Raw genomic sequence first — 24,613 nt, forward strand, 5'->3', positions numbered from 1 at the left:
ACACCCATGATTTTTCAGTGGAGACAAGGCTGAAACTACTCCAGACTCACCTGCTGTCACCGATCCTTACATGGTGGCCGTGCCAGGCTCAGCCACGCTGAGATGATGGGGCTGTCTGGCCATCACTGGTCATATGGACTTAAGCTTTGAAAGGATTTTATGTGGAAGCAGAGTGCCTGACAGGAGTCTCCGGGACCCCCATTTCTGCCCTCCTTGGCTCCCGCTGGCAAGACTGGCTCAGTCCCTATCACCTTCTCCTGGACTTCGGCCAGAGTCCACTGGCTGTTCCCCTTGCCTCCTGCTCTCCCAGTGCCCTCTCCACAGTAGTGCCAGAGCTGCTTCTAAGAGATCCCTCAAAGCCCTCCTCAGCTTAGGAACCCCAGGGGACATGGATGGTTTCTCCATTGCCACTTCCCAGTCTTTCTGGCATAGGGAGGCCTGGTTTGCCTGCAGTTCCCTCTCTGGGGTGAGTCCCTGCTCCATAGATGCTGAGCCCCCAGAAGTTCGTTCTTTTAGATCACATTTTAAAACTTTTAAAATGCATTATAGTTCAGTCATCTGAATTATTTAAGTATATCCTACTCATTGTGTAAAACAACAGAGTTGTCGAAAGTCTTATTTTCCCCCATTCCAAGAAGCTAAGAAGCAATGCTAAACAATTAGGTGTGTGATCTTCCGTATTTTTCCCTTTGTCTCCACAGAAGTAACTGAACATACAGAATTTTGAAAAATGGATTACCCTGTGCATAGTATTCCGCATGGTATCTTTTCATTTTATCAACGGTAGCCCCTACCCTCGCCAAAACAGTTGACCTCAGTGTGACAGAAGTAGAGCTCCACGCTGGGCAACCCAATCCCATGGAGGGACATTCAGGAGCTTTCCAGTCACTTGCACAACAGCGTTGCGTGCGTGTGCCTCCCGGGCCCGGAAGAAACTGCGTTAGCGTGCCGCATTAAACATGCCACATGGGCCGGTGAAAAATGAAAGCAAAATAAAAACCAGTTGAAAGGCGGCAGAAAACCTGTGTGAATACTCCGTGGCTCTCCCGCCTGGTTTCCAGCTGTGGACTCTGCTCTTCAGTGCGACACCTGCTCCTGGGGTCCACGCGGATCCCGCTCACCCAGGTTGCCAAGCCGAGTGCCTCCCCGTGCGGCCGCGAGGGGGCGCCCCAAGCGGGCTGAGCGCAGCCGCAGCCCAGGAGAATTGACTGGCGCGAGGGCGCCGAAGCGCGTCTTTCCAGAAACCGGACGCTGCTCGCTCCCGGGCTGCCATCCGCGGCTGGGTCACTCTCACGTCCCCGCGATTCGGTGTGTCTTGGCCTCCCGCCCCACTTACCTGGGAGTGCCAGGGCGCACCCCGCCCCCAGCGCGATCCCCTCGGTCGCACAAAGTGGGCGCTAGTGGGGGTGGTTCTGGTCCGGCCGCCTCCCACCCTCCCCAGGGTCCTCCAGGGTGGCGCCATCGCCATTCGCGCCCGCCTCCAGCCGGCCCATTCCTGCTGCTTTCTACAGCGTTGTCTCTGCCCCATGCCCTCTTGTGGTCGTAGGCATCCGGCTGCCCGGGAAAGACAGAAAGAAGCTGCCGCAGGAGAACCCCAGGGACCTTCCTCCCCTCATCTCCTCTCTGGATTCGGGGGTCCCCCACCAGCCACGGTGAAGGCGAGAAAGAGAATAGCTGAATGGAGACGGGAGGACCCCTGGTCTCAGAAAGTCAGGGGAGCCAGGACTCCGGCAGGGGAGTCGGTGCAAGGCCTGAGGTGGGAGAAGAGTGGCAGGCAGATGGGAGTCCGGGACCACATCTCTGCAGGGGACAGGCGAGTCCTGTGCAGGCTTCCAGGAAGGTGTGGGTCACACTGGGACCAGCCAGCTGGACCTGGGTGTGGCACCTGACTCATCTCCTGTGACCTGGACATTGCCCAGCTAAGCAGGAGCTTTGACCCTGTGGGCTTACAGCTCATCTGAACCTGCTTAGTCCATCTTCCTGTCGTGTTAACCTTGTGGAGGGGCAAAAGCCCGACTCTCCACCCCACTTCCATCACTCTTGGGTACCTGATCCACCTTCCACCCTCATGGGCAAGGAAGGAGACAGGAAGGTCATCAATCCAATGAAGCCACAGTGCCAAATCCTGTTGGTTCATTTGTTTTCCCCAGTCAGGTTATGTTTTCAAACCATGAATAGATTCTTAGTTGCTAGTGAATGTCAAATTTCAAAATGAGGGAGTCCTAATAGGGTGACTTGTCCATTAGGTAGCCATAGGCAAGCCATTTACTTTCTCTGAGCTTCAATATCCTTGTCCCAATAAAAGGCATCTGTGATTAGCTCTGAGCACATATTTAGGGTGAGCTTTTGCCCTAAATATGAGCAGATGGGTTTCCTCCTGGCAGAAGGCAACATCCTGCCCTTCCAGCGTGCTTCTGATCAGGGCGCAGAGCAGAGCCAGGTTCATCTTCTTTCTTTTTGGTCAACTCCAGACATCTGCTACAAACAACAAGATTAACAACAATCATTAAAGTTGGCCCCTGGAGGGTTTATCTGTCAGGACACGCATGGCTGTAGGATCTCATTATAGGCCAAATGGAAAGGATGTCTGCTTCCTTTCTGTCCTGAAATTCCACGATAAAATCCCTTCCAGTTGTCTCTACTGATTCCATTTTGTTTTCTTTCTTGGCTATAATACAGATAGGAGGAGAAATCTTTCTTCTCCCAAGGCAAAGTTTTAAACACATCACCTCAGAATGCCAAATGTTCTGGAAAAGAAGAAAGAAAAGAAGAAAATTGGCAACGAAGGAGCCGGCAGAGAGAGAGGGGCTGAGGGGGCTGAGGGGCTCAGCAGCTCCTGGCAGGCTCCTCTGGTCTCTGTTTTAAATTGGCTGAAAAGACATGGAATTTAGTAGGCAAAGCTGCCTCCTTCTCCTCCTTTTATCTGCAGAGGAGAGATCGGTTCCCAGCTGGCCAGGGCAGTGTCATCGATACAGCTGGTGTCATTGTTACCTTCCACTAACAGATCACTTGACACCTACTGGCCCAGACAGGGCTGGGACTGGGTATTGCCTGGCTGAGCTGGAGGCTTGGGCCCTCCTTATTGTCCCAGAACCCCAGCTAAGGCCAAGACATGAGCTCTGCTGGGATGCTGCGCTTAGTGACCTAGCAAAAGGACTAGATTGCTCCTGGTGGCTGTTCCACCTTGCAGAGTCCCAGCTGCCCCTTTGGTTCCTGTTGTCTGGCCTCTTTAGCTGTCCTGGGTAGAGGAGATGAGTCTGTCGATGGCTGTGAGCTGAGGCCAACTGACGATGCTGCATAGAGAAGGGGAACCGAGAGTGGTCCCGGATTGAGGAGTGGAGAGCCGCCCTTCAGTCGTTCTTCCTGGCCCTGCTTCTTCGGCCGGCTGCCCTTCCGGTGCGTGCATCCCAGGCGGTATCATGCTGCAGCAGATCCTGCACGACATGTACATCGACCCCGAGCTCCTCGCCGAGCTCGGCGATGTGCAGAAGCACATCCTCTTCTACAAGATGCGGGAGGAGCAGCTGAGGCGCTGGAAGGAGCGAGAGACTTGGGAGGCCCTGGCCCAGGACGAGGGTCTCAGGCCTCCAAAGACCAAGCGAGGTATGTGGCTGGGAGTCATGGAGGGGCAGCCCGCCAGTCCCCCAGGAGGTAGAAAAATCAGCAGGGCCAGGCTGTGCTCTTCTTCAAGATGGGCACTGGGGTGATGAGGGCTGGGGGCTTGAAACCCTTGTCCTGTGGGCATCAGGTCCCATGAGCCTGGCCTTTTGTCTTTTGACCAGGACTTTAGGGCTTCGAGGCTGCTGCAGAGGTGTCCAGGGGCCCTGTTGGGGTGGGGGAGTTGGGACTTGCTTTGTCTTGTTGTGGAAAGCCCGAGTTTTGGGAAGACACCATTGAGACTTCAGATTGTGCTCTGACGTGGGTGGCAATGGTAGGGTGAACAAGGGCATATGTGTGACCCTTGCCATTGGGTCTGGGCCAGGGTGTGGTATAGATATGCAGTTCCTCTCTCCCTGGCATGCGTGGCACAGCAGTTCTCGGCTAGGGCCCCTTCCTCTGGATTGTGCCTCTCCCTCCAGATCCTCTGGCGGAAGGATGCTGTGGGTTGTGCCTGGAGTTCCACTGGGCATCTGGAGAGAGGGCATCAGGAAATGTCCCATACAATGAATGACCAGCCCCAAGTGGTTGTAGCAACTGCAGATGAGAGCCTACATTTCAGGTGTTTGGTATGCAAAGTCATGTGCCAGTCAGTCCTGTGGACTGGTACACCTGTGGGTAAAGGAGGTCATTCTGGACCCCTGGGCCAGAAGCTGGCTGGCTGCTGAGGCTCGGACTGGCACAGGACTCAATCCTGCTGGGGATGGTAGTTTCTGTGGATGCCGCATGCACTTTACAGTTCGCAAGGCTTACGTGCCTTCGCCCTTTGAAGTTTTCAATCCAGCACAAAGTCCTGTTTCAGGGCTGTGCACACAGGCCCCTTGGTGATGTGGCCCTTCTCCATGCCAGGCTCACTGCTGGCCAGTCCCCACCAGGTGCCACAGGCCACATTCGCACCATCTGGACATGCTTGCTTCTGCCTCTGGTCTTCACATGAGTGGCTCTTGCTGTTGGAAATGTCCTTCTGCCTTCATCCACCTGACAGATTCCATCAGGACTGGCCCCCTGCCCTGGAATGTTCAGGGATGCCCTTGCATAGGGCAGTGCTTGCTCCTTTGTGGCTGCCTGGCATATAGGACCCACCCCTGCCCTGGCATTTGCCACCCTGTCATTGTCATTCCTCATCTGCTTTCCTGGCTCTCCGATGGACTCAAAGGCACATGAGGCCTTACTCCCCTGGGCCCAGCACAGCACTGGCACACAGTGTTAAATCCTTGTTTTGAACAAGACACAGCAGGACCCTGCTGGGGAGGTTGGGGCAGAGCTGTGACTTGGCTGTAGGTGGCTGGTGCCAAGGTTGGGGCCTTCTGGGCTGGGCTGCACTGGCAGCTGCATCACTAACTGGTGAAGTGACAAGCCACCTTGCCAGCCCCACCCAGCCTGAGCCCTGGGAACTTGCATTGCCTGCGTGGTAACTCTTCTGGGAGGGAGACAGATGCCTAAAAATTTAACTGGAAAAATATTTATACAGAGATTTGTCACACATTGACATCTACATTTTCATGTATAAATCATATATTAAACTCATTCGAGTTTCTGGTGCAGAAGACCCTTTCTCTAATAAGTAATTTTCTGATTTATAAAGAATGGAACAGCGGGGAAGCGCGCCGAGGAATGTGTGTATCCCAGGTCAGGATCTTGCTCGCATCTCGGCTCTTTGCTTCGGTCCTGGTTTTTGGAACTCTCTGGGCAGGCCACTGGGGAGCCTGGGGGCCAGCCCTGCCCAGGAGCCTGAAGAGCTTTCAGCTGGAGGGTCCAGGATGTACAGGATCTGCTTCATGTCCTGGGGTTGTGATAAAGGATGGCAACAGCCCACAAGCTTTATGTTGACTGGGTGCCTACCCAGCCCTTGCTGCTCCCATATCCCTGCAGGGTGGCAGGGCCACCTTCAGATAAGGAAGGTGAGGCTCAGAGAAGTGATACGCTACATCCAAGGTCACCCAGCTACTACATCTCATGACTTGGATCTGGGATCTGGTGACTGATTTTTTTTTTTCCATTCATTCACTTCCAAACTCGGGACTCCAATTAAACAAGTCATCTGTGCACACATTCATCTGTTCACTCATTCACTAATCCATTCACTTTCCAGCATTACTATGTGCCAGCTTTGGTGATTGGGACAGTGCTTGTCCTGGAGACAGTGGGTAGACGGATCATAGGGAGCACAGCCTACTTGAGTGCCAAGGGTGAGGCTTGGTGCAAAGCAGCCGTGCCATGTCCCAGGGTGGGGAGTGTGCAGGGACACACAGGGAGGGGAGTGTACAGGGATCCCCCCACGGAGGGATCTTCTTTTCCTTCCCTTGATGTTGCCAGAGGACTAGGGAGGTTCTCCAGATGCTGGTGAGACCCCAGCCCCAGCTGGTGTCCAGGCTCTTGACACTGTCTTGAAAAAGAACTCGGAAATGAGTCAGGATGATACAAAAGGCAAGAAACTGTTAGTGAGACGTGAAAGTACACACTTGAGAGAAAAGTGCGGGTGTGCTCATCAGAACGTGTCATTCCCCGCAGAGTCTGGGTTTCTAATTTTATGGGTGTTTCTTTAATTAGGGGATGGAATAATTATTAGGCATTCTGGAAGAAGAGGAGATTTCAGGGAGCCCCCTGGGTTACTGTCCCCTTTCTTCCTTCTTTGGGTTTGCCCAGAAGAGCCATGGACAAGTCGCCCTGAATGGGATTTCGGCTATTTTTGCCCTCTTCCTTTGGGTTTTCTGTTACGTTGTTGTTTCTTTGCCTTGTTCTTGTTTTAGCTGTTGTTTGGGGTTTTCTGTAGTCCCGTGACCACCCAGTGCTATTCCAGTCTCACTGACAGGCATCCTCTTTCCTGGTCCCCTCCCCACACATTTGTTCTGAAGGAAGCACCTGCTGTGCCTCTGCTGAACTGTGTGCTGGCCCCTTGGGATCCCTGAGCATGACTTGGCTCAGTCCTGGTCAGCCTAGAGTGACACTGGGTCTCCTCCAGGCCCTCGTCCACAGTCCTGCCTGTGCTCTAAAGCCTCCCCTCTCCCTTCTTTCCTGGGAACATTCCTTGCTCCTGGCAAGCCTGGCTTTGCCATCCCTTGGACTCAAGTTAAACTCTGTGGCCCTACAGACAGGCAGGCAGGACAGGGTGTGCCTGAGAACCTCACAGCCGTGGAGTTGTGCCTGGTGAGAGTGCAAGTAAACACTGGTGACGTGGATCGTTCTCATTTACAGAACCTCGGAGGTTTTCTTGATTCTGGGACCCACACTTGGAACCCACAGAAGTAAGCTGGGGTGAAAGCTTAGAGGTAGACTGTGAAAGGAGGAAGGAGAGGAGGTGGGGGCATGCTGGACACATCACTCCTCTGATCATGTGGCATTTCTTGTTTTTTTCTTCTTTTTTCTTTTCTTTTCTTTTTTTTTGAGACAGAGTCTTGCTCTGGCAGGCTGGAGTGCAGTGGCACCATCTTGGCTCACTGCAACCTCTGCCTCCCGGGTTCAAGTGATTCTCCTGCCTCAGCCTCTTGAGTAGCTGGGATTACAGGCGCGCACCACCACACCCAGCTAATTTTTGTATTTTTAGTAGAGATGGGGTTTCACCATGTTGGCTAGGATTGTCTCGATCTCCTGACCTCAGGTGATCCGCCCTCCTTGGCCTCCCAAAATGCTGGGATTACAGGTGTGAGCCAACGTGCCCAGCCCAGGGCATTTCTTTTTTGTTTTCACTTTATGCTTTGGCAAGAACCTTCTGATGTTCTGTGCTGTGGATGGTGTGGAGCCCTCTGCTTGGTAGTTTTCTCATCTAACAGCATGTTTACTGTTCTATCACCTTTCTGACAAAGTCTGTTGTCCAGTATATTGAGTATATGGAGACTCAGAGAAGGCGTGTTATCACATTATGTCCCAGCAAGACTTAAGTCAAACTCCTTAAGCATGGCCACGGCCTGTGCAATCTCATCCCCTCTTCATTCTCCTTGGCCACCACAGGAATGCACACCCTGTGTTAGGAATTACGAACTTCACAACCTTGTGGGCTCTTCTGTGCTTACTCAGTTATCCCAGGTTCTCAGGGCCAGAGCTGGGTGTGACCTAGGGACACAGGACTCCGGACACATGTCCACACTGCTGACCCAGGAAACTTCGCTGTTTGGACCTGTTAGTTCTTCAGTTCTATTTTTATTTTATTTTATTTGAGATGGAGTCTCACTCTATTGCCCAGATTGGAGTGCGGTGGTGTGATCTTGGCTCACTGCTACCACTGCCTCCTGGGTTCAAGCGATTCTCCTGTCTCAGCCTCCCAAGTAGCTGAGATTACAGACATCCACACCATGCCCAGCTAATTTTTGTATTTAATAGAGACATGGTTTCATCATGTTGGCCAGACTGGTTTTGAACTCTTGACCTCAGCTGATCTGTCCACCTCAGCCTCCCAAAGTGCTGGGATTACAGGCATGAGTCACTGTGCCTGACTCCGTCGGTTTTATCTTGATTGACAGTTTCTGCCACTGTTAAATTGGTTCCTCTGTGACCATCTCTTCATCTGTCTGGATGCTTTTGCCTGAGAGCCAGACGTCTTTGCCTCCCGCTATTCCCACTCTCCTGTTTGTGAATCCAGCCTGACCACTCAGGAAGCTGCTTCTTTCCTTTGGGTTTCCTACCAGGCAGCCAGCCCTCCTGTGCCTGCTCACTGGCCTGCCCTCATTCCAGCCAGTGGAGTGCTCTGAGCCTAGTGGGGGTCTAGTCTCCACTGCCTCCATTCTCCATAGCTGGGCTCAGGATGTGCTCCCAGATGCAGCCCTGACCTGGGGCCTGCGGGAGTCACCCTCTTTAGCACTCTATTTCTCAGCATCAAGTCACTTTTACTGCCTTCATGGAAGCTGTGTGACACCGTCCTTCTCACTAGGCATCTGGCTTTCCTGTTTCCTGGGGCCCATCCAGTAACCACAGCAACCTTGCCTGCTGGGTCTGGGCCCTCCTGACCTCAATGTGTCCTATTTCCAGGCATGGAAGTCCCGACCTTGCACGCCAGCCCTGCCTGGACCCCTGCACGGAGCCCTGCACCCACCTGCAGACATTCCCACGGTGGCCCTGATCTCAGTGCAGCCACTGCCCACCCTGCCTCAAGCTCATGCCTACAGTTTTTTCCCACAGGAGCCTCAGACTTTTGGACACATGAGTTAGCTCATGCATTCCCCTGCCTCAGTGGCTTTCATGGCACTCACAGGCCTTTGCTGGCACCTGCCCACCCCTTCAACCTAATTTTCACCATGTGCGTCCCTTTGCGTGGAATGCTCTTTCCCCAGATCCTCATGAGGTTCTTCCGTGTCATCATTCATCTCTCAGTTGAATGCTGAGTTCTTCACTGGCCACCCACTTGCAGTGAGCCCCATCCCAGTCTCTCTCTTTCAACACTTGCCTACTTTTCTTCCTAGCACTTACCATGTCTGCAAGTGTCTTTAAAAATGATGGTAAAATACACATAACATGAATTTACCATTTTAGCCATTTTAAAGTGTGTAATTCAGCGACATTTAGTACATTCAAAATGTTGTCCTACTATCACCACTGTCTAGTTCCAGAACATTTTTCTCACTTCAAAAACAAACCCGAAGCCATGAATGCTCACCCCCATCCCCTCCTCCGCTCAGACACTGGCAACCACAGACCTGCTTTCTGTCTCTGTGAATTTGCCTCTTCTTCCTCCTCCTTCTCTTTCTTCCTCTTATTCCTCTCCTTTTCCTCCTTCTCCTTCTTTTCCTTCTCCTCCTCCTCTCCTCTTTCTTCTTCTTCTCCTCCTATTTCTCCTCCCTCTCCTCTTCCCTTTCTTCCTCTTCCTCTCCTCTTACTCCACGTTATCTGTTTCCTTTTTATGGTCCATCTCCTTCATCAGCCTGAAAGTACCACTAGACCATGGATGTTGCTTGTATTGTTCAAGTTTCTATCCCAGCATCGAGAACAAGGCCTGGGGCAGAGTTGGGGTGTACATGGGTGAGTAGCGGCTAAGGTGCTTACATGCATGCTGTGACAGAGGGGTTTGACTGGGGAGACAGATGCTAAAGGGTTGCTTTTTTGAGTGAAAGGCTGTGTGCTGCACAATGTGACCCCGTTCACCCCACTACACATTGAAAATCCTCACTAAAAGTATAAAAATCAGAATATATGTGTGCTTTGGGATTTGTTGTAGAGGCTGATATATAATAATATATGTGTAACTAATGACACATCTGTCACCTTTTCACTTTTACTCATAACTCATTCCATTTTCTTTTCCTTTTTTCTCTCTTTCTTTTTCCTTTTCCTTCTTTCTTCTTCTTTTTTTATTTTTTTGAAATAAGATCTCGCTCTGTCTTCTAGGCTGGAGTGCAGTGGCACAATCTCAGCTCACTGCAACCTCCACCTCCCAGGTTCAAGTGATCCTCCCACCTCAGCCTCCCGAGTAGCTGGGACTACAGGCGTCTGCCACCATCCATGGCTAATTTTTGTGTTTTTTGTAGAGGTAGGGTCTCAGTATGTTGCTGAGGCTGCTCTCAAGCTTCTAGGCTCAAGCAATTCACCAGTCTCCTAAAGTGCTGGGATTATAGGTGTGAGATTCCACGCCTGGCCTCTCATTCAATTTCCATTTCTTGTTTTAGGATTCGAACTTGAGTTTTAGCCTGACCAATGCTGCTTTTTTTCTTTGCATTTACTTGGTGTATATTTGCCTGTATCTTCCCCTCCTCCCCCACCCCCAGCCTTTTGATGCCATTTTGTTTTAGGAGACTCTTTTGGAAAATGTATATTAACTATATACAGTATTTTAAAACTTACTTTTGTAAATATATTCTAGCAAATTCCTTTTATCAGGAATGAAACGTAATCTACTGGAGATGAGAAACATAAGGCCGTTTTTATATTCTTCCCCGTGATTTCGTTGGTGCGATCAAGGATGGTAACATCAGATTTCAGCTGATTTTGTTTACATTATGTATTTCATCTCTCACGATTTAGTTTTTTGCTTATGGTAGAGGTTTTATAATCAAATCACAATCCACTTTGTACTGGTTTCATTGCTCCCTTCATGTTTTCCCTCTGAGGGGCAGTGATAAATGCTTTATTTCCCTTTGCCCCACCGTACAAGTGATTTGTCCAGTCAAGCAGCACACCCTTCACTGTTGGGATTTTCAGCACATTCCACTGAAGTCACTAAGCACCAAGGGAAATTCTTGCTTAAAGCTGCCTTGCGCCCCATCCTTATACTTGCTGTCATAATATGTTCTCGGGACACTGTTGATTTTGGCATGCTGATTTTCCTCAACCTCCTTCAGGTTTTTTTGTTGTTGTTGTTGTTAGTACCAACAGCTTTTTGGTTGGATTATCTAGGGAGCAATGCTGCACAGGAACACTGGGAAGTTGAGGGAGCGGATGCCCTCGTTATCTGGACCGTAGCTCTTTGTAGCTGTTGTTCATGACCCCTTTCCTGGACACTGGGGATAGTGATTCTAGAACAGTGCTGGGAGGGGGAGGGAGGGGTTAGGGAGGTGACTGACAGAATCTCCTCCCTGGTATTTCTTAGTGATGTTTATTTACCATTAGTGCCCCATTTCTTTTGTTAAGAAAACGTTTCTTGTCACCATGCAAATATTCAAGGAACAATTCTCTGGAGGAAATACTTGATCATGTGTGTATACAGAGAGAAAATGAAGTGTCTAGGGGTGAGGGACAGTGTCCACAGCCCTGTGGAGGACACTAATTTTTCCAGGAAGACAAGAAATAAGAAGTCTCTTGTGCCATGAGAATTGGGAAGTTGGGGGTGAGTGTGGGTCTGAGGGACGAGTTAAGGCAGCAGGTGATGAAGGAGATATTGCAAGCTTCTAGAGGAGAGCCCCAAAATCAAGCAAGAAGAAATCATTAGAAGTGAATTTAGGGTGGTACAGAGCTGTCCACCTGACCCTAGAGAGATGCCCTATCACCTGCCACCTATAGGTAGGTAGCTCTCAGGAGTATTTGGAGGTCAAGCAGATCCTGCCACTCTTCCAGACTTCCCAGCCAAGGGACGCTCACTTAGCTCATTTTCTGAGGATTCTAAGGTGGGAAATAGTGTCCTACATTCTTTTCCATTTTTTTTAGACAGAATCTCACTCTGTCACCCAGGCTGGAATGCACTGGTGTGATCTCAGGTCACTGAAACCTCCGCCTCCTGAGTTCAAGTGATTCTCCTGCCTCAGCCTCCCGAGTAGCTGGGATTAAGGTGCATGCCACCACACCCGGTTAATTTTTGTATTTTTAATAGAGGCAGGGTTTCGCCATGTTGCCCAGGCTGGTCTCGAACTCCTGACCTCAGGTAATCCACCTGCCTCAGCCTCCCAAAGCACTGGGATTACAGGTGTGAGCCACCGTGCCTGGTCTCATTTTTCCACCCTTGGGCTGGCTCGATGCTTATTTTCAAAATGCCTATAGCATGCTGGATAGATCCAGGCCAACTCAATTTTCATCCTAATTCCACTGGGGTGGCCTTGGAAAGTCACTAGTGCAATGAGAATAACAACTCTTTCCCAACAGTTTTTTGGGACAATTCAAAATGCTTCTTCAACAAGAGGGACAGCTTCTGCTACCATGCAGCACTTAAGAGCCAGGTCATGCTTGTTTCCTTCCTTTCCTGGTTCTGCTGGCAGATCCCCTTGGAATTAGTCTGAGCCTCTTCCTGAGTGCTCCATCGCTAGCCCTGGTCTCTGGGACCAGCCACATCATTGCCTAGCCAACATCAGTTTTTCTGGAGTCTCAGCAATGGGGGTGACTTGGGGAGTGAGGGCTTTCCTGTGTGTCTTAGATAGATCATCAACTCTTGTGTAGTTTACAAATTTACTTTTTATGATATATTGGGGGAAATTCAGTTTTTCTAGTCAAGATTACTCTTGATTCTTGGGATGCTGATAAGCTTTTCAGATGGATGATGTAAAGATGAAGCATCATAGTGACTGTGGGAAGAGCCCATGGGCAATTGCTGTGATCTGCTGGTAACTCGTGGTCCAGCCTGTGGCCTGGGATTCCCTGGTTTTGATTGTGTGGCTGAGCGTAGGGCTCCCTCCTAAGCCAGGCAGTGAACAAAGGCTAGGGATCTCTGAGAGCTGTGAGTGGACTTGGTGTGTGTGTGTATGTTTGTGTGTGTGTGTGTTTGGCATGTGTTCTGCTGGCGTTTGGAGCATGGAGAGAGGAGCTGGGGGCCAGACCTTTCTGTTCCATCCGCCTGAGCTGTGAGACCCAGTATGGCCCTGCTGTGTAGTAGGTGCTTCACCCAGGTTTGTGACCTTGACATTGATGGGGCTTTCTGGCCCCTAGCCTCCTGTTCTACCTTCATATGTCAGCCAAAAAGGCGAGACAGCTGCACAGATGAGTGAGGTCCTCAGAAGTGTAGTCTCAGCATTCCCCCTGGAGCTCAGATCCTTCATCTGTAATGGGCATGGGCTTTACTGAAGCCACTTTCCTCCAGTGGCGGTTGTGGGGATTGAGTGAGCCACTGTGCAAAGTGCCTGAAGTCCACCTGGCATGCACAGCACCTGCCGAGGGCTTCTGGTTTCTTCGCAGCCTGCCACATTGCTCTTGCTTCCTTCTTGCCTTCCCCAGGCCTAGCCATGAGGTTCTTAGGCAGCTCCATCTGCAAAGGCCACCAGGGCTCACTGTTCCCCATCTTTAACACCAGTGCTTATTAGGTGGGCAGTGACAGGAGTCAGAGCAGAGGCTACCGTGAGCAGGTGGGGGGGTGGTCACCTATAGTCACCAGTGGCGATGGCACTTGGTACCTGGCAGGCATGGGCATCCCCAGGGCTGAGGGTGGTTTTTGTGGCTGTGGAGAAAGATTAATATATGGAACCCTTAACTGTCAGCTTTGAGTAATCTGTGTCCACATAAAAAGAACTTGCAGCCTTAGTCAGCTAAGGGCTTTTGGTGGGGAGGAGGGGTAAAGGGGTCCCTGGAAGCTAAGGAAGACAGGTCAGGTGGCAGAGCAAGACTTAAAGGCAGCTGCATTCTTTGATGTGAAGGAGAACTCCCCAAGATGGAGGGCCTATCAGGCCTGTGCTAGGCCCTTTATGGTCCTTCGCTTATCTGACCCCTTAGTGACGTGGAAGATGCACTCTTGTGCATTTCAGAAAATCTAAGCGTGCTCGATTGAAAGACGCACCATTATTTTATGTTCTGCTAAGAAAGCTGTAAATTAAACTATGATATACCAGTGGTTGTGAGATACATCCTGATTTCAGAAATGTTAAAATAGGTGTCTTTGTATCAATGAAATAAGGTATTATGTCCATTTTAGTTGAGCAAGTGCAATCTCAGGGAGGTTTAGCAACCTGCTCTAAAAAACAATTAGGAGTTGTAATTATAATCTGATCTCAGGCCTGTTCTTCCTGCCACTGTAGCAGGAGCTGCTGCTGGAAACAGATCTCTCGAACACCGAATGGAGAAGGAAGAAGTTTATTCAGCCTGGGAGCCTGAGGGATAATTGGTCCAAAGCTCAGCTCGTCTAACAAAGGAAGGTTCTGCCTTTATATAGGCTTATACTTTAGATATTACATGTGGAAGAATCTTGGGTTTACAGTCTTAGGACTCACATATGAAAGGGTTGCATTTTACAGTTTCAGGAATCACATATGAAAGGGATCCAGTTTACAGTTTTAGGACTCACATGTGAAAAGGTTTCGGGTTTGATCTTGTTTTAAGTAAAAACAGTGTCTTCTGGAGAGTTTCCCCAAGATCAAGCCTGTCACCTACAGGAAGGTGAAACAGGAGGCACCAGTTGGTCAGCCTTTTCTTCTATTGAAATGCAGTGTGATAGTCAAAGGGGAAGTTGATCTCAGCTGCCTGGGTCTCCTTCTTCACTGCCGCAAAATAGGGAAGCTTCCTCTGCACTGATTCTACCGTGATGAAAAAGATATATTGCAGGTGGTTAAAGATTGACACAAAAAAAGGAAAAACTTAAAATTATCAAAGTAATAAAAGAAAATATGTGAGTCTATTGGGGGAGAGTGAAGCCTTTCTTAGAATAAAACTCAACAAGGGAAAAAAAATGAAAAATAAAAAGAAACATGACTTGACTTTTTAAAATCTTAATAAAAGATGCCAAACTTAAAAAATGAATGAAGCTGGACATAAATAGGAGAAAAGTATTTGCAACATTTATAACAGGCAAAGGATTAGTATCTAGAAAACGTAAGTGCCCACAATCAATTAGCAAAAGACAACCAACCAATAGAAAATGGAGAAGAAAATGAACAAGCAATTCACAGGAGAGAAATTCAAATCACAATGAAGATGCAAAAAGGCATTCAACTTCACTGATAAACCACCTCCACGCAAATTAAAGCAATCAGATTAGCAAGAGTTAGAAGAGTCTAAGAGTAGCCATGTTAATGAGGACCCAGGCAAGGAGATTCTCTCTCACACTGCGAGGGGTGAGACACACAGAGAGACCGAGTGCCTGTCCCTTTCCAGTGTTTCTGCAGGTTCCCGAAGAGCTTGGGCACATGGACGTGGGGCAGTGGTGTCTTAGTCCAGGCTGCTATAAGAAGTTATCACACACTGAATAGTTTAAACAACAAACATTTCTCATAGCCCTGACTCTGGATGTCTGAGCTCAGGGACCCAGCAGGATCGGGGGTCTGATGAGACCCCTCTTCCTGGATGCTGATGGCTGAATTCTCCTGTATCCTTACATGGTGGAAAGAAAGAGTAAGGGATGGCCTCTTCTTATAAAGGCATTATTCCCATTTATGAAGGTTCCATTCTGTTGACCTAATTACCTCTTGCCCTAATTACCTCCCAAAGGCCATACCTCCTAATACCATTACACTGGGACTAGGGTTTCCACATATGAATTGCAGGGGGTACACAAACATTCAGATTTTCAGACCATTGTTAGAGAACAAAGGCTCATGCCCAGGGTCACACAGCTGGTCAGTGTTCAGTGGACCAGCGGGGAGCCTGAGTTTCAGTGCAGTTTCCCTTTCCTTCCCTTCTCCTGGCTGCTGCCAAAAGCCCAGGGACTGCTGGAATAGGACTGACTTTTGCCCGACTCTGCATGGAGGGAGATGCCTCTCCTGGGCTGTTGCAAGGCTCCAGCTGGGGGATGCTGACCTGAGCTGCCCTGCTTCCTTTCTCTCCCATGGAATTCTTTTCTCTCCCCTCATTTTAGGATGCTAATGCTGGCCCCTCCCTGCTTCCCCATCTCTGTACTTCCCTGCTTCCACCTCCAGCCTGGAGGACAGCAGGGGAAGCTCCAGAGAAAGGCCACCAGCTGCTTATCTCGGCACTCCCTGTAACTCGATCCCAGCTCTCACTGCAGCTCAGAGGAGGTGGGTGGAAGTAGCAGGTTGTAGACGTCTACCTGTCCCTCTGCTATCTCTCAGAGTGGCTAGCATTACTGCTTTCCAGGGTTTTCTCACCTAAGAATCAGCAAAGCTTCCTACGGTTTTCCCATTTGGAAACAGATTTTGCCTTAGATGTTGAGGTCTAAATTCTTTGGGTTCACTTTCATGCGTGTTTATCCCGTGTCCTGTTAGAATTACATAATCCTAGGCTTGCTTGCTTTCCTTCCCTCCCCTCCCCTCTGTTCCCTTCCCTTCCTTTCCTTTCCCTTTTATTTTTTTTTTTGATATGGAGTTTCACTCTTGTTGCTGGAGTGCAATGGCACAAACTTGGCTCACTGCAACCTCCATCTCCTGGATTCAAGCAATTCTCCTGCTTCAGCCTCCTGAGTAGCTGAGCTTACAGGTGCCCACTACCATGCCCGGCTAATTTTTTGTATTTTTAATAGGACGGGGTTTCACCATCCTATTAAAAATACAAAAAATTAGCCGGGCATGGTAGTGGGCACCTGTAAGCTCAGCACTTTGGGAGGCCGAGGCAGGTGGATCACCTGAGGTGGAGTTCAAGACCAGTTGGCCAGGCTGGTCTTGAACTCCTGACCTCAGGTGATCCACCTGCCTCGGCCTCCCAAAGTGCTGGGATTACAGGTGTGAGCCACCATGCCCAGCCGGCATCATTTATTTCTATCCTATTATTTCGATGGTGTGCTTTTTTTTCTGGGCACCATGGTGGGGTTCTCACCCTAAAACTGTAAGATGCTAAAGATTTAGAATGTCCTGTCCCTGTCCCCAGGACATGTGCAGCTCCCTCATTTTACAGATTAAGTGATTTGGATCCCAGAGCTTTTAAGGAACAGGACTGAGAGCAGGGTCTGCTTCCTCACTGGTGCATTGATTCTGCTGTGTCTCTATATTGAAGGAATTGCAGACAGGGAGTAGGGGTTGGAGGTGGGGCGTTGTGGATTTCCCAGTGATAGTTACACCAAGTCCTACTAGATTTGGGGCATCATGGCCCTCGTGGGAGCTCTCCTTGGGTTTGTCTTTGTTTTAGCAAGAGAGGATCCAGGCTTCATAGAAAGTGTGGCCTTGAGCTGGGATGGGGGTGCACCATTTCACAGTTACAAGGTTGGAAGGAGTGATGGTGGTGGCTTAGTGTGACCAGCCCCGTGTCTGTGGTGCTCATACACACCAAGGACAGTGCTGAATACAACGTCAACCAGCCTGGCACTATTGGCAGCAGCCCCTGTGCCCACACAGTGCTAGGCCTTTGCCTTCTCTATGCCAGAGGCATGTATGATGGTAAGAGTGTCTGGGTTCAAATTTTTGCTGCCCACTTTCTAACTGTGGCTGTTTCTCACTTATTAATTTGACTTTGGTAAGATACTCATGACTCCCTGAGTCTCAGTTTCCTCTTGCATAAATTGGAGATGATAATAAATTCGGCATTCCAGATTTGTGAGGAAGACGAAATGATGGTCCCAGTGAAGCTGGGTATGTTGTCAGTACTTGATAAACATTAGCAGAGCACATTCCTCCTGTGCCTGGTGGAGTTCTAGAAGAACTTTTCCAGAAGACTGAAGTTCCAGAAGATTACAGTTTACAGCTTAGAACAAAAGGCATCTGTGTTAAGACAATGCATAGCTCTTGGGGCAGCCACTTCCTAGCAGGATTCTCTGAGAGGGGCCATATCCTCAGCATGGGTACTGCCCTTAGGAGCTGGTGCTGTGGGCACGGAGGGGGACATCTGCACTGTATCGTGTGGTCCATAGTGTCTCCTGGTTTCTTACTGTTCTGAAGTTCTGATTCAATCACTTTATAACCAGCTAGCATTAGCAGATATGTCAGTTCAGGTTCTCCAGAGAAACGGAACCAATTGGATGTACGTGTGTGTGCTTACGTAATGAGTTTGTTTTAAGGAACTGGCTCATGTGATTGTGGCTCATGTGATTCAAGTCTGAAATTCTGTAGGACAACCCAGCAGACTGGAAACTCAAGCAGGATTTCTGTGTTACAGTCTGGAGGCAGAATTTCATCTTCTTGGGGAAATCTCCTTTTTTTTTTTTTTTGGTTTTTAAGGCTTTTAACTGATTTAGTGAGGCCCACCCACATTGTGGAAGGTAATCTGCTTTATTTAAAGTCAACTGATTGTAAATGCCAATCATAGCCATAAAATAACTTTATAGTAAAACCTAAACAACTGGGCACTATAGCTTACTCATGTTGACATAAAATTCACCATCACAGCATGTAATTAATTCCAGTCACACATAGTAAGCACCTACTGTGTGCAGTGTGCTCCTGCTATGAGAGATGCCACGGTTTTGCTCATCAGACTTCCTACAATCCGGCTGGTGGACAGGCTCTCCAGTAAGGACATCCTTTAGGAGGATTCTTCCAAGTAATTTCCAAGAAAACAAGAATAGCAAGTAAGGTCTAGAACCAGAAAACTGTCTGCAGCCAGCATTGTTTCTCTCCCTGTCGTTCATGTTTCTCTCTGTGTACTTGCTTCTGCATACCAGGTTCCAATGCTGTTTATCTGCAAACACAACCCCCTAATTCTATCTGGGGTCTGAATCCATGTGGGCCTCCATCTCCAAGATCCATTATTGTCTTTAAACCAGAGGCTTTCTGCCTCTCAGTTTAAATTCCATTCAGTGGGAGTCTGTTTGGCCCAGCTCTGGTATATACCTGTGAGTAAACAAGTGGGGGTCATGGAGAAGGAGGGGTTGCTGCTGCTTTTCAGTTGAATGTAGTGGGTAAATTGCTTATATCGCTGCTGAGGGGGAACCATTTTGTCCTAGTCAGCCTGAAGCTTTCCTGGTTTTAAAACTGAAGGTCCTGCATCTGGGGAAGGCCCTCAGTTCTAGGCAAACTGGGACTATTGGTCACGCTACTTCTGCTGTATTAAACACACCCATGTGAAAGCTTCGGAAGAAAAAATGGGTTTAAGAACAGGCATGTTGGTGCCATATTCGTGCAGAGGAGGAAGGTAAGAGAAGGAAAATCTCCCTAGGTTATTTCTGGATGCAGTGACCTTGCATCTGGGTTAGGAAGGATAATCAGTTAAGACAATGTAGTGAGCGTTTATGGCTTGGGCTTTCCAGCATCGTTACGTCGAAAGTGCCTATTTGCAGGGAAATCTGAGTACATATACATATATGACCTTTCTCACTCCTTGACAGCTACAATGTGGACATATATATGGTACAAAGTAAGAGGCAAGTTCTTTTTTTTTCTTTGCACATGAATGTCTAATTTTTCCAGCACTATTTGTTGAAAAAAAATCCTTTCTCCATTGCATTACCTTGGCATTGTTGAAAACCAATTGACCATGTATGCGTGGGACTATTTCTGGACTCTCCATACTGTTTCATTGATTGTATATGTCCACTCTTACAAAAATACCACAGTGGCTGTTGATTTATGATAAATCTTCAAATGGTACCTTTGTAGTAAATCTTAAAACAAATTGCATGAGTCATTCAACTTTGTTCTTTTCAACATTGTTTTGGCTATTCTAGGTCCTTTGCTTTTACGCATAAGTTTTATAATTAGCTTGTCAATTTCTATAAGAAGCTTGCTGGGAATCTACAGATCAACTTAGAATGAGTTGGCACATTAACCCTATTGAGTTTTTCAATCCAGGAAGGAGGTGTATTGCTCCATTTATTTAGGTCATCAATTTCTTTTAGCAATGTTTTGTAGATTACACATTTTGTAAATATCTCTTAGTGTTCCATGTTTTCTGATGCTATTGTAAATGGCACTTTAAAATTTAACTTTTAATTATTGTTTGTTGCTAAAATACAGAAATATATTGGATTTTTGTGTATTAACTTTATAGCTTGTGACCTTGCTAAAAATCACTGATTAATTTGAATATTTTTTGGTAGATTATTTGAGATTTTATAGGTAAATGATTATGTCATATGCAACTGGAAAGAAATTAAGTTTTTTTGATATTCACAACTTTTAATTCATTTTCTTGCCTTATTGTACTGTTTAAAGTCTTCAGTCTAATGTAAATAGATATGGAGAGAGCAAACAACCTTGCCTTGTTCCCAATCTTAGAGGGAAGTATTCCATCTTTGGTTATTAAGTATGATGTTAACTGTAGGTTTTCATAGTTGCATATATCAGAGTGAGGAACTACCCTCTGTTTCTAGTTTGCTAAGACTCCTTACTAGAATGGATATTGGATTTGTCAAATGTTTTTCTGTAACTCTTGAGGTGATTATAATTTTTTCTTTTTTAGTCTGCTGATATGATTATTTTGATTGATTTTTGAATGTTGAACCAACCTTGAATTCCTGTGATAAAATTATATGTGATCATGATACATTATCCTTTTTATATATTTCTGAATTTAGTTTGCTAATACTTTATTAAGATTAAAAAGAATCTGTGTGAGAAATATTGTTCTGTACTTTTCTTGAAATGTCTTTAGTTTAATATCAGGGTAATGTCAGCTTCAAAAAAATGAGTTGAAATATATTCTCTTCTCTTCCATTTTCTAGAAGTGTTTGTATACATTTGGTATTATTTCTTCCTTAAACGTTTGACAGAATTTACCAGTAGTGTCTCCTGGGGCCAGGCTTTCATTGTGGGCAGATTTTAATATATAAATTCAAGTTCTTTAGTAGACATAGAGCTATTCAGGGGGTACATTTCTTCTTTAGTGAACTGTGGTATATTTTGCATCTTTCAAATAATTTGTTTATTTTATCAGATTAATCAACTTATTGACATAAAGTTGCTCATAAAATTCCCTTGTCTTTATAGTAATGACCTCTCTTTCATGCCTGATATGGGTAAGTTGTGTCTTCTCTCTTGCTATCTTGATTGGTTTGCTGAGAAATTTATCAATTTCACTAATGGCTTCAAAAACTAATTTTCATTTGTTTTATTGTGGTTTCTTTTTGGTTTTCTGTTTTATCAATTTCTACTATTATCTTTATTATTTCTTTTTAACCTTTTTTTTTTTTGAAATGGAGTCTCGCTCTGTAACCCAGGCTGGAGTGCAGTGGTGCGATCTCAGCTCACTGCAACCTTCACTTCCCACGTCCCGGTTCAAGCAATTCTCCTACCTCAACCTCCCAAGTAGCTGGGATTACAGGCATAAGCCACCATGCACAGACAATTTTTGTATGTTTTAGTAGAGACAGGGTTTTACTATGTTGGCCAGTCTGGTCTTGAACTCCTGACCTCGTGATCTGCCCGCCTTGGCCTCCCAAAGTGCTGGGATTACAGGCTCTTTTTTACTTTTACTTTTGGATTTAATTTGTTCATATTTTCAAGTTTCTTAGTTTGGAAGCCTAGACCATTGATTTGAAACATTTCTTTTTGAATATAGGCATTTGATGCTATAAATGTCTTTCAGTGCCCTGCTTTAACTACATCACGTGAATTTTTACAAGTTATTTAAAAATATTTCTTCAATTAAAATATTTTCTAATTCACCTTGTGATTTTTTTTCAGTCCAAGGGCTACTTAGAGTTGTGTTGTTTAGTTTCTGAATATTTGAAAGGATTTTTTTCAAGTATCTTTTTGTCATTGATTTCTAGATTCATTCCACTGTGGTCAGAGAACATAGCACACATGATTTCAAATATTTTATGCTTGTTGATTTTTTTTCAGTAGCTGAGAATCCTATCTATCTTGGTGAATGTTCTGTATGTACTTCAAAGAGAAAGTATTCAGCTGTCATGTGAAGTGTTCTATAAATGTTAATTAAGTTGGTTGATAACGCTGTTTAGATTTTCTATAGCTTAATTTTTCCTACTTATCCTATTAATCACCAGAAAAAACCCTTTTTTTTAAAAAAAAGCAGCTTTATTGAGAGGTAATTAATATGCCCTGTAATAGTCATTTATTTATTTATTTACTTACTGAGACAGAGTCACACTTTGTCACTCAGGCTGGAGTGCAGTGGCTCAGTCTTGGCTTACTGCAACCTCCATCTTCTGGGCTCAAGTGATCCTCCCACCTCAGCCTCTCCAGTAGTTGGGACTACAGGTGCGTACCACCACAGAACCAGCTATTTTTTGGGGTGGGGATAGAGACAGGGATTTGCCACGTAGTCAAGGCTTGTCTTGAACTCCTGGGCTCAAGCAGTCTGTCCACCTCAGCTTCCCAAAGTGCTGGGATTACAAGTGTGAGCTGCTGCATGCAACCTTAAGTCATGCATTTAAAGCATGCAATTTACTAGTTTTTAGTATATTCATAGATGTGTGCAACCATTCGTTGCTTATACTTTTGCTATCATATTTAAGAAACCCTTGTTTCTTAAGTCATGAAGGTCTAACCCGAGCTCATGAAGATTTCTCCTTATAGCTATATATTTTCAAAGTTATTAAGATAGAGTAGCACATATTCTTTATAATCGCTTCTTGTTTTGTATTGTCTTTTCATTCATAATGGTATATATTTGTTTTATTTAATTTTTACTTAATTGGGTATGCCAGGCAGTTTCTATTTTATTATATTTTCCAAAGAACAAATGTTTAGCTGTATTTATAATATACATGCTTTGTATTTTACTAATCTTAGCTTTTGTCTTCATTTGTTCTTTCTTCCTACTCTCTTTTATCTTATTTTATTGTTCTTTTTCTAATATATTAGATTGAAAATTAGTTTATATCTATTTTATAATGCTTTTAAAATTTCTCATTATAAAACATTTGAATGAACAGGTACAATAGAAAATAATATTATAAATACCCATGGGCCCATAGTATATTTATCGAATGTTAATGTTAGTGCCTTATATGTTTTTATTTAAACAATTCAGATTCAGTTGAGACCTACTTTGGTGCCTTTCTACAATCTCACTTCCATCTCTTATGCAACCTTATTGCAGATTCAATGTTTATCATGCTTATATCTGTTTCTTACTGTAATATACATTTTGTGCTCATTAGCAATATGTTGCTTAATTGTTATATGAATGGCATTATCTGATTATACTGTGATATCCTGAATTTAATTTTGTGGTTCTGTATTTTTTTTTTTTTTGAGACAGTGTCTTGCTCTGTCACTCATGCTAGAGTGCAGTGGTATGATCATGGCTCCACTGTAGCCTTGACCTCCTGGGCTCAAATGATCCCCTTGCCTAAGTCTCCTGAGTAGCTGAAACTACAGGCATGTGCTACCACCCCTGGTTAATTTTTTACATTTTGCAGGGATGGGATCTCACTGTGTTACCTAGGCTAGTCTCGAACTCCTTGGCTTGAGTGATCCTCCCATCTTGGTCTTCCAAAGTGGTTCTGCATTTCTTTTTTTCTTTGAGACAGAGTTTTGCTCTTGTTGCCCAGGCTGGAGTCCAACAGCACTATCTCGGCTTGCTGCAACCTCTGCCCACTGGGTTCAAGTGATTCTTCTGCCTCAGCACCCCTCAGCACCCTCCACCACTGAGTAGCTGAGATTACAGGCATGTACCACCTCACCTGTCTAATTTTGTATTTTTAGTAGAGACAGGGTTTCTCCATGTTGGTAAGGCTGGTCTTGAACTCCCGACCTTGGGTGATCCACCCACCTTGGCCTCCCAAAGTGCTGGGATTACAGGCATGAGCCACTGTGCCCGATTCTGCATTTTTAAAAGAGATGTAACTATGTTGTTGAAACCTATTTTCTTGCTACATAGTACTTTATTTTAAAAATACACCATTTCTTTTTTAAAAAACACAATGTAGTATTTATTTTGAAGTCATTACAAGCAACTGTAAATATAGGACTGCTACCCTCAATCTGAGTCATCACTTTAGGTCAGGTTTTCTTTTTTAAAAGGTTTTACTTTAAGTTCTGGGATATACATGCAGAACGTGCAGGTTTGTTACATAGGTATACATGTGCCTTGGTGGTTTGCTGCACCTACCAACCTGTCATCTGGGTTTTAAGCCCTGCGTGCATTAGGTGTTTGTCCTAATGCTCTCCCTCCCCTTGACCCCCACCCAAAATATACTCTTTTTTAAAAAAGGTTTTTAAAAGAGATGTATCTGTAAAAGAGCTGTAACTATGCTGTTCAAACCTATTTTCTTGCTATATGGTACTATATTTTAAAAATACACCATGCTTTATTGATCTGTTTTTATTTGTTGGATATTTATGTTGTCTCCAATTTTTTATATTTTGAACAATGTATTTATCAACCTTCTTATTTAGGCTTCTCTAGGCAAATTTGCAAAAAAGCCATTGAATTATTTAACTAAAACTGCTATTCCTTCGTAATAATGAAAAGCATTATCAACTTTACTAAATACGGCCAAATATTTTCAAAATGGTTGTATCAGTATCTTTCCTTATCAGCAGTTCGTAAGAATTAATGTTGCTCTAGATCTTCTCCAGCACTTGCTACCATTAGACTTGTTCATTCTTTCCAATCTTGTAGGAATGTGTACACTTGTTTTAATATGGGTATCTTTAATTAGTGGTGATGTTAAGTATCTTTTAATGTGTTAACTGTTTATGTTTTCTTTCCTGTGATGCTTGTTTATATCAATAATCTGACAGGAATGTGTTACGCTGCAAACAACAGAAAATCTAATCACTAGAGACTTCATGAGTAGGATTATTTTCCCCCACCTGAAAAAAGAATCTGGAAATAGACAGTCCTGGGCTGGCTTAGTGGCTCTATGATATTAATATCTCTGGCACTTCTT

At 45.9% G+C, this 24,613-nt stretch overlaps 1 protein-coding gene across 1 annotated transcript in view; it reads left to right on the top strand.

Annotated features, from left to right (window-relative positions):
* Positions 1-1,691: 1,691 nt before the first annotated feature.
* The window catches only part of LOC105708790 (SH2 domain-containing protein 4B), a 101,729-nt gene continuing 78,807 nt past the window's right edge, over positions 1,692-24,613 (top strand). The window contains exon 1 of the mRNA XM_064373705.1: positions 1,692-3,603. Coding sequence (XP_064229775.1) covers positions 3,420-3,603 — 184 coding nt within the window. The 5' untranslated portion in view covers positions 1,692-3,419. The remainder of the gene's footprint in view (positions 3,604-24,613) is intronic.

This window comes from Aotus nancymaae, unplaced genomic scaffold (assembly GCF_030222135.1).
Source record: "Aotus nancymaae isolate 86718 unplaced genomic scaffold, 86718_ANA_hifiasm-v0.15.2.pri h1tg000010l, whole genome shotgun sequence".
NCBI classification, from domain to species: Eukaryota; Metazoa; Chordata; class Mammalia; order Primates; family Aotidae; genus Aotus; species Aotus nancymaae.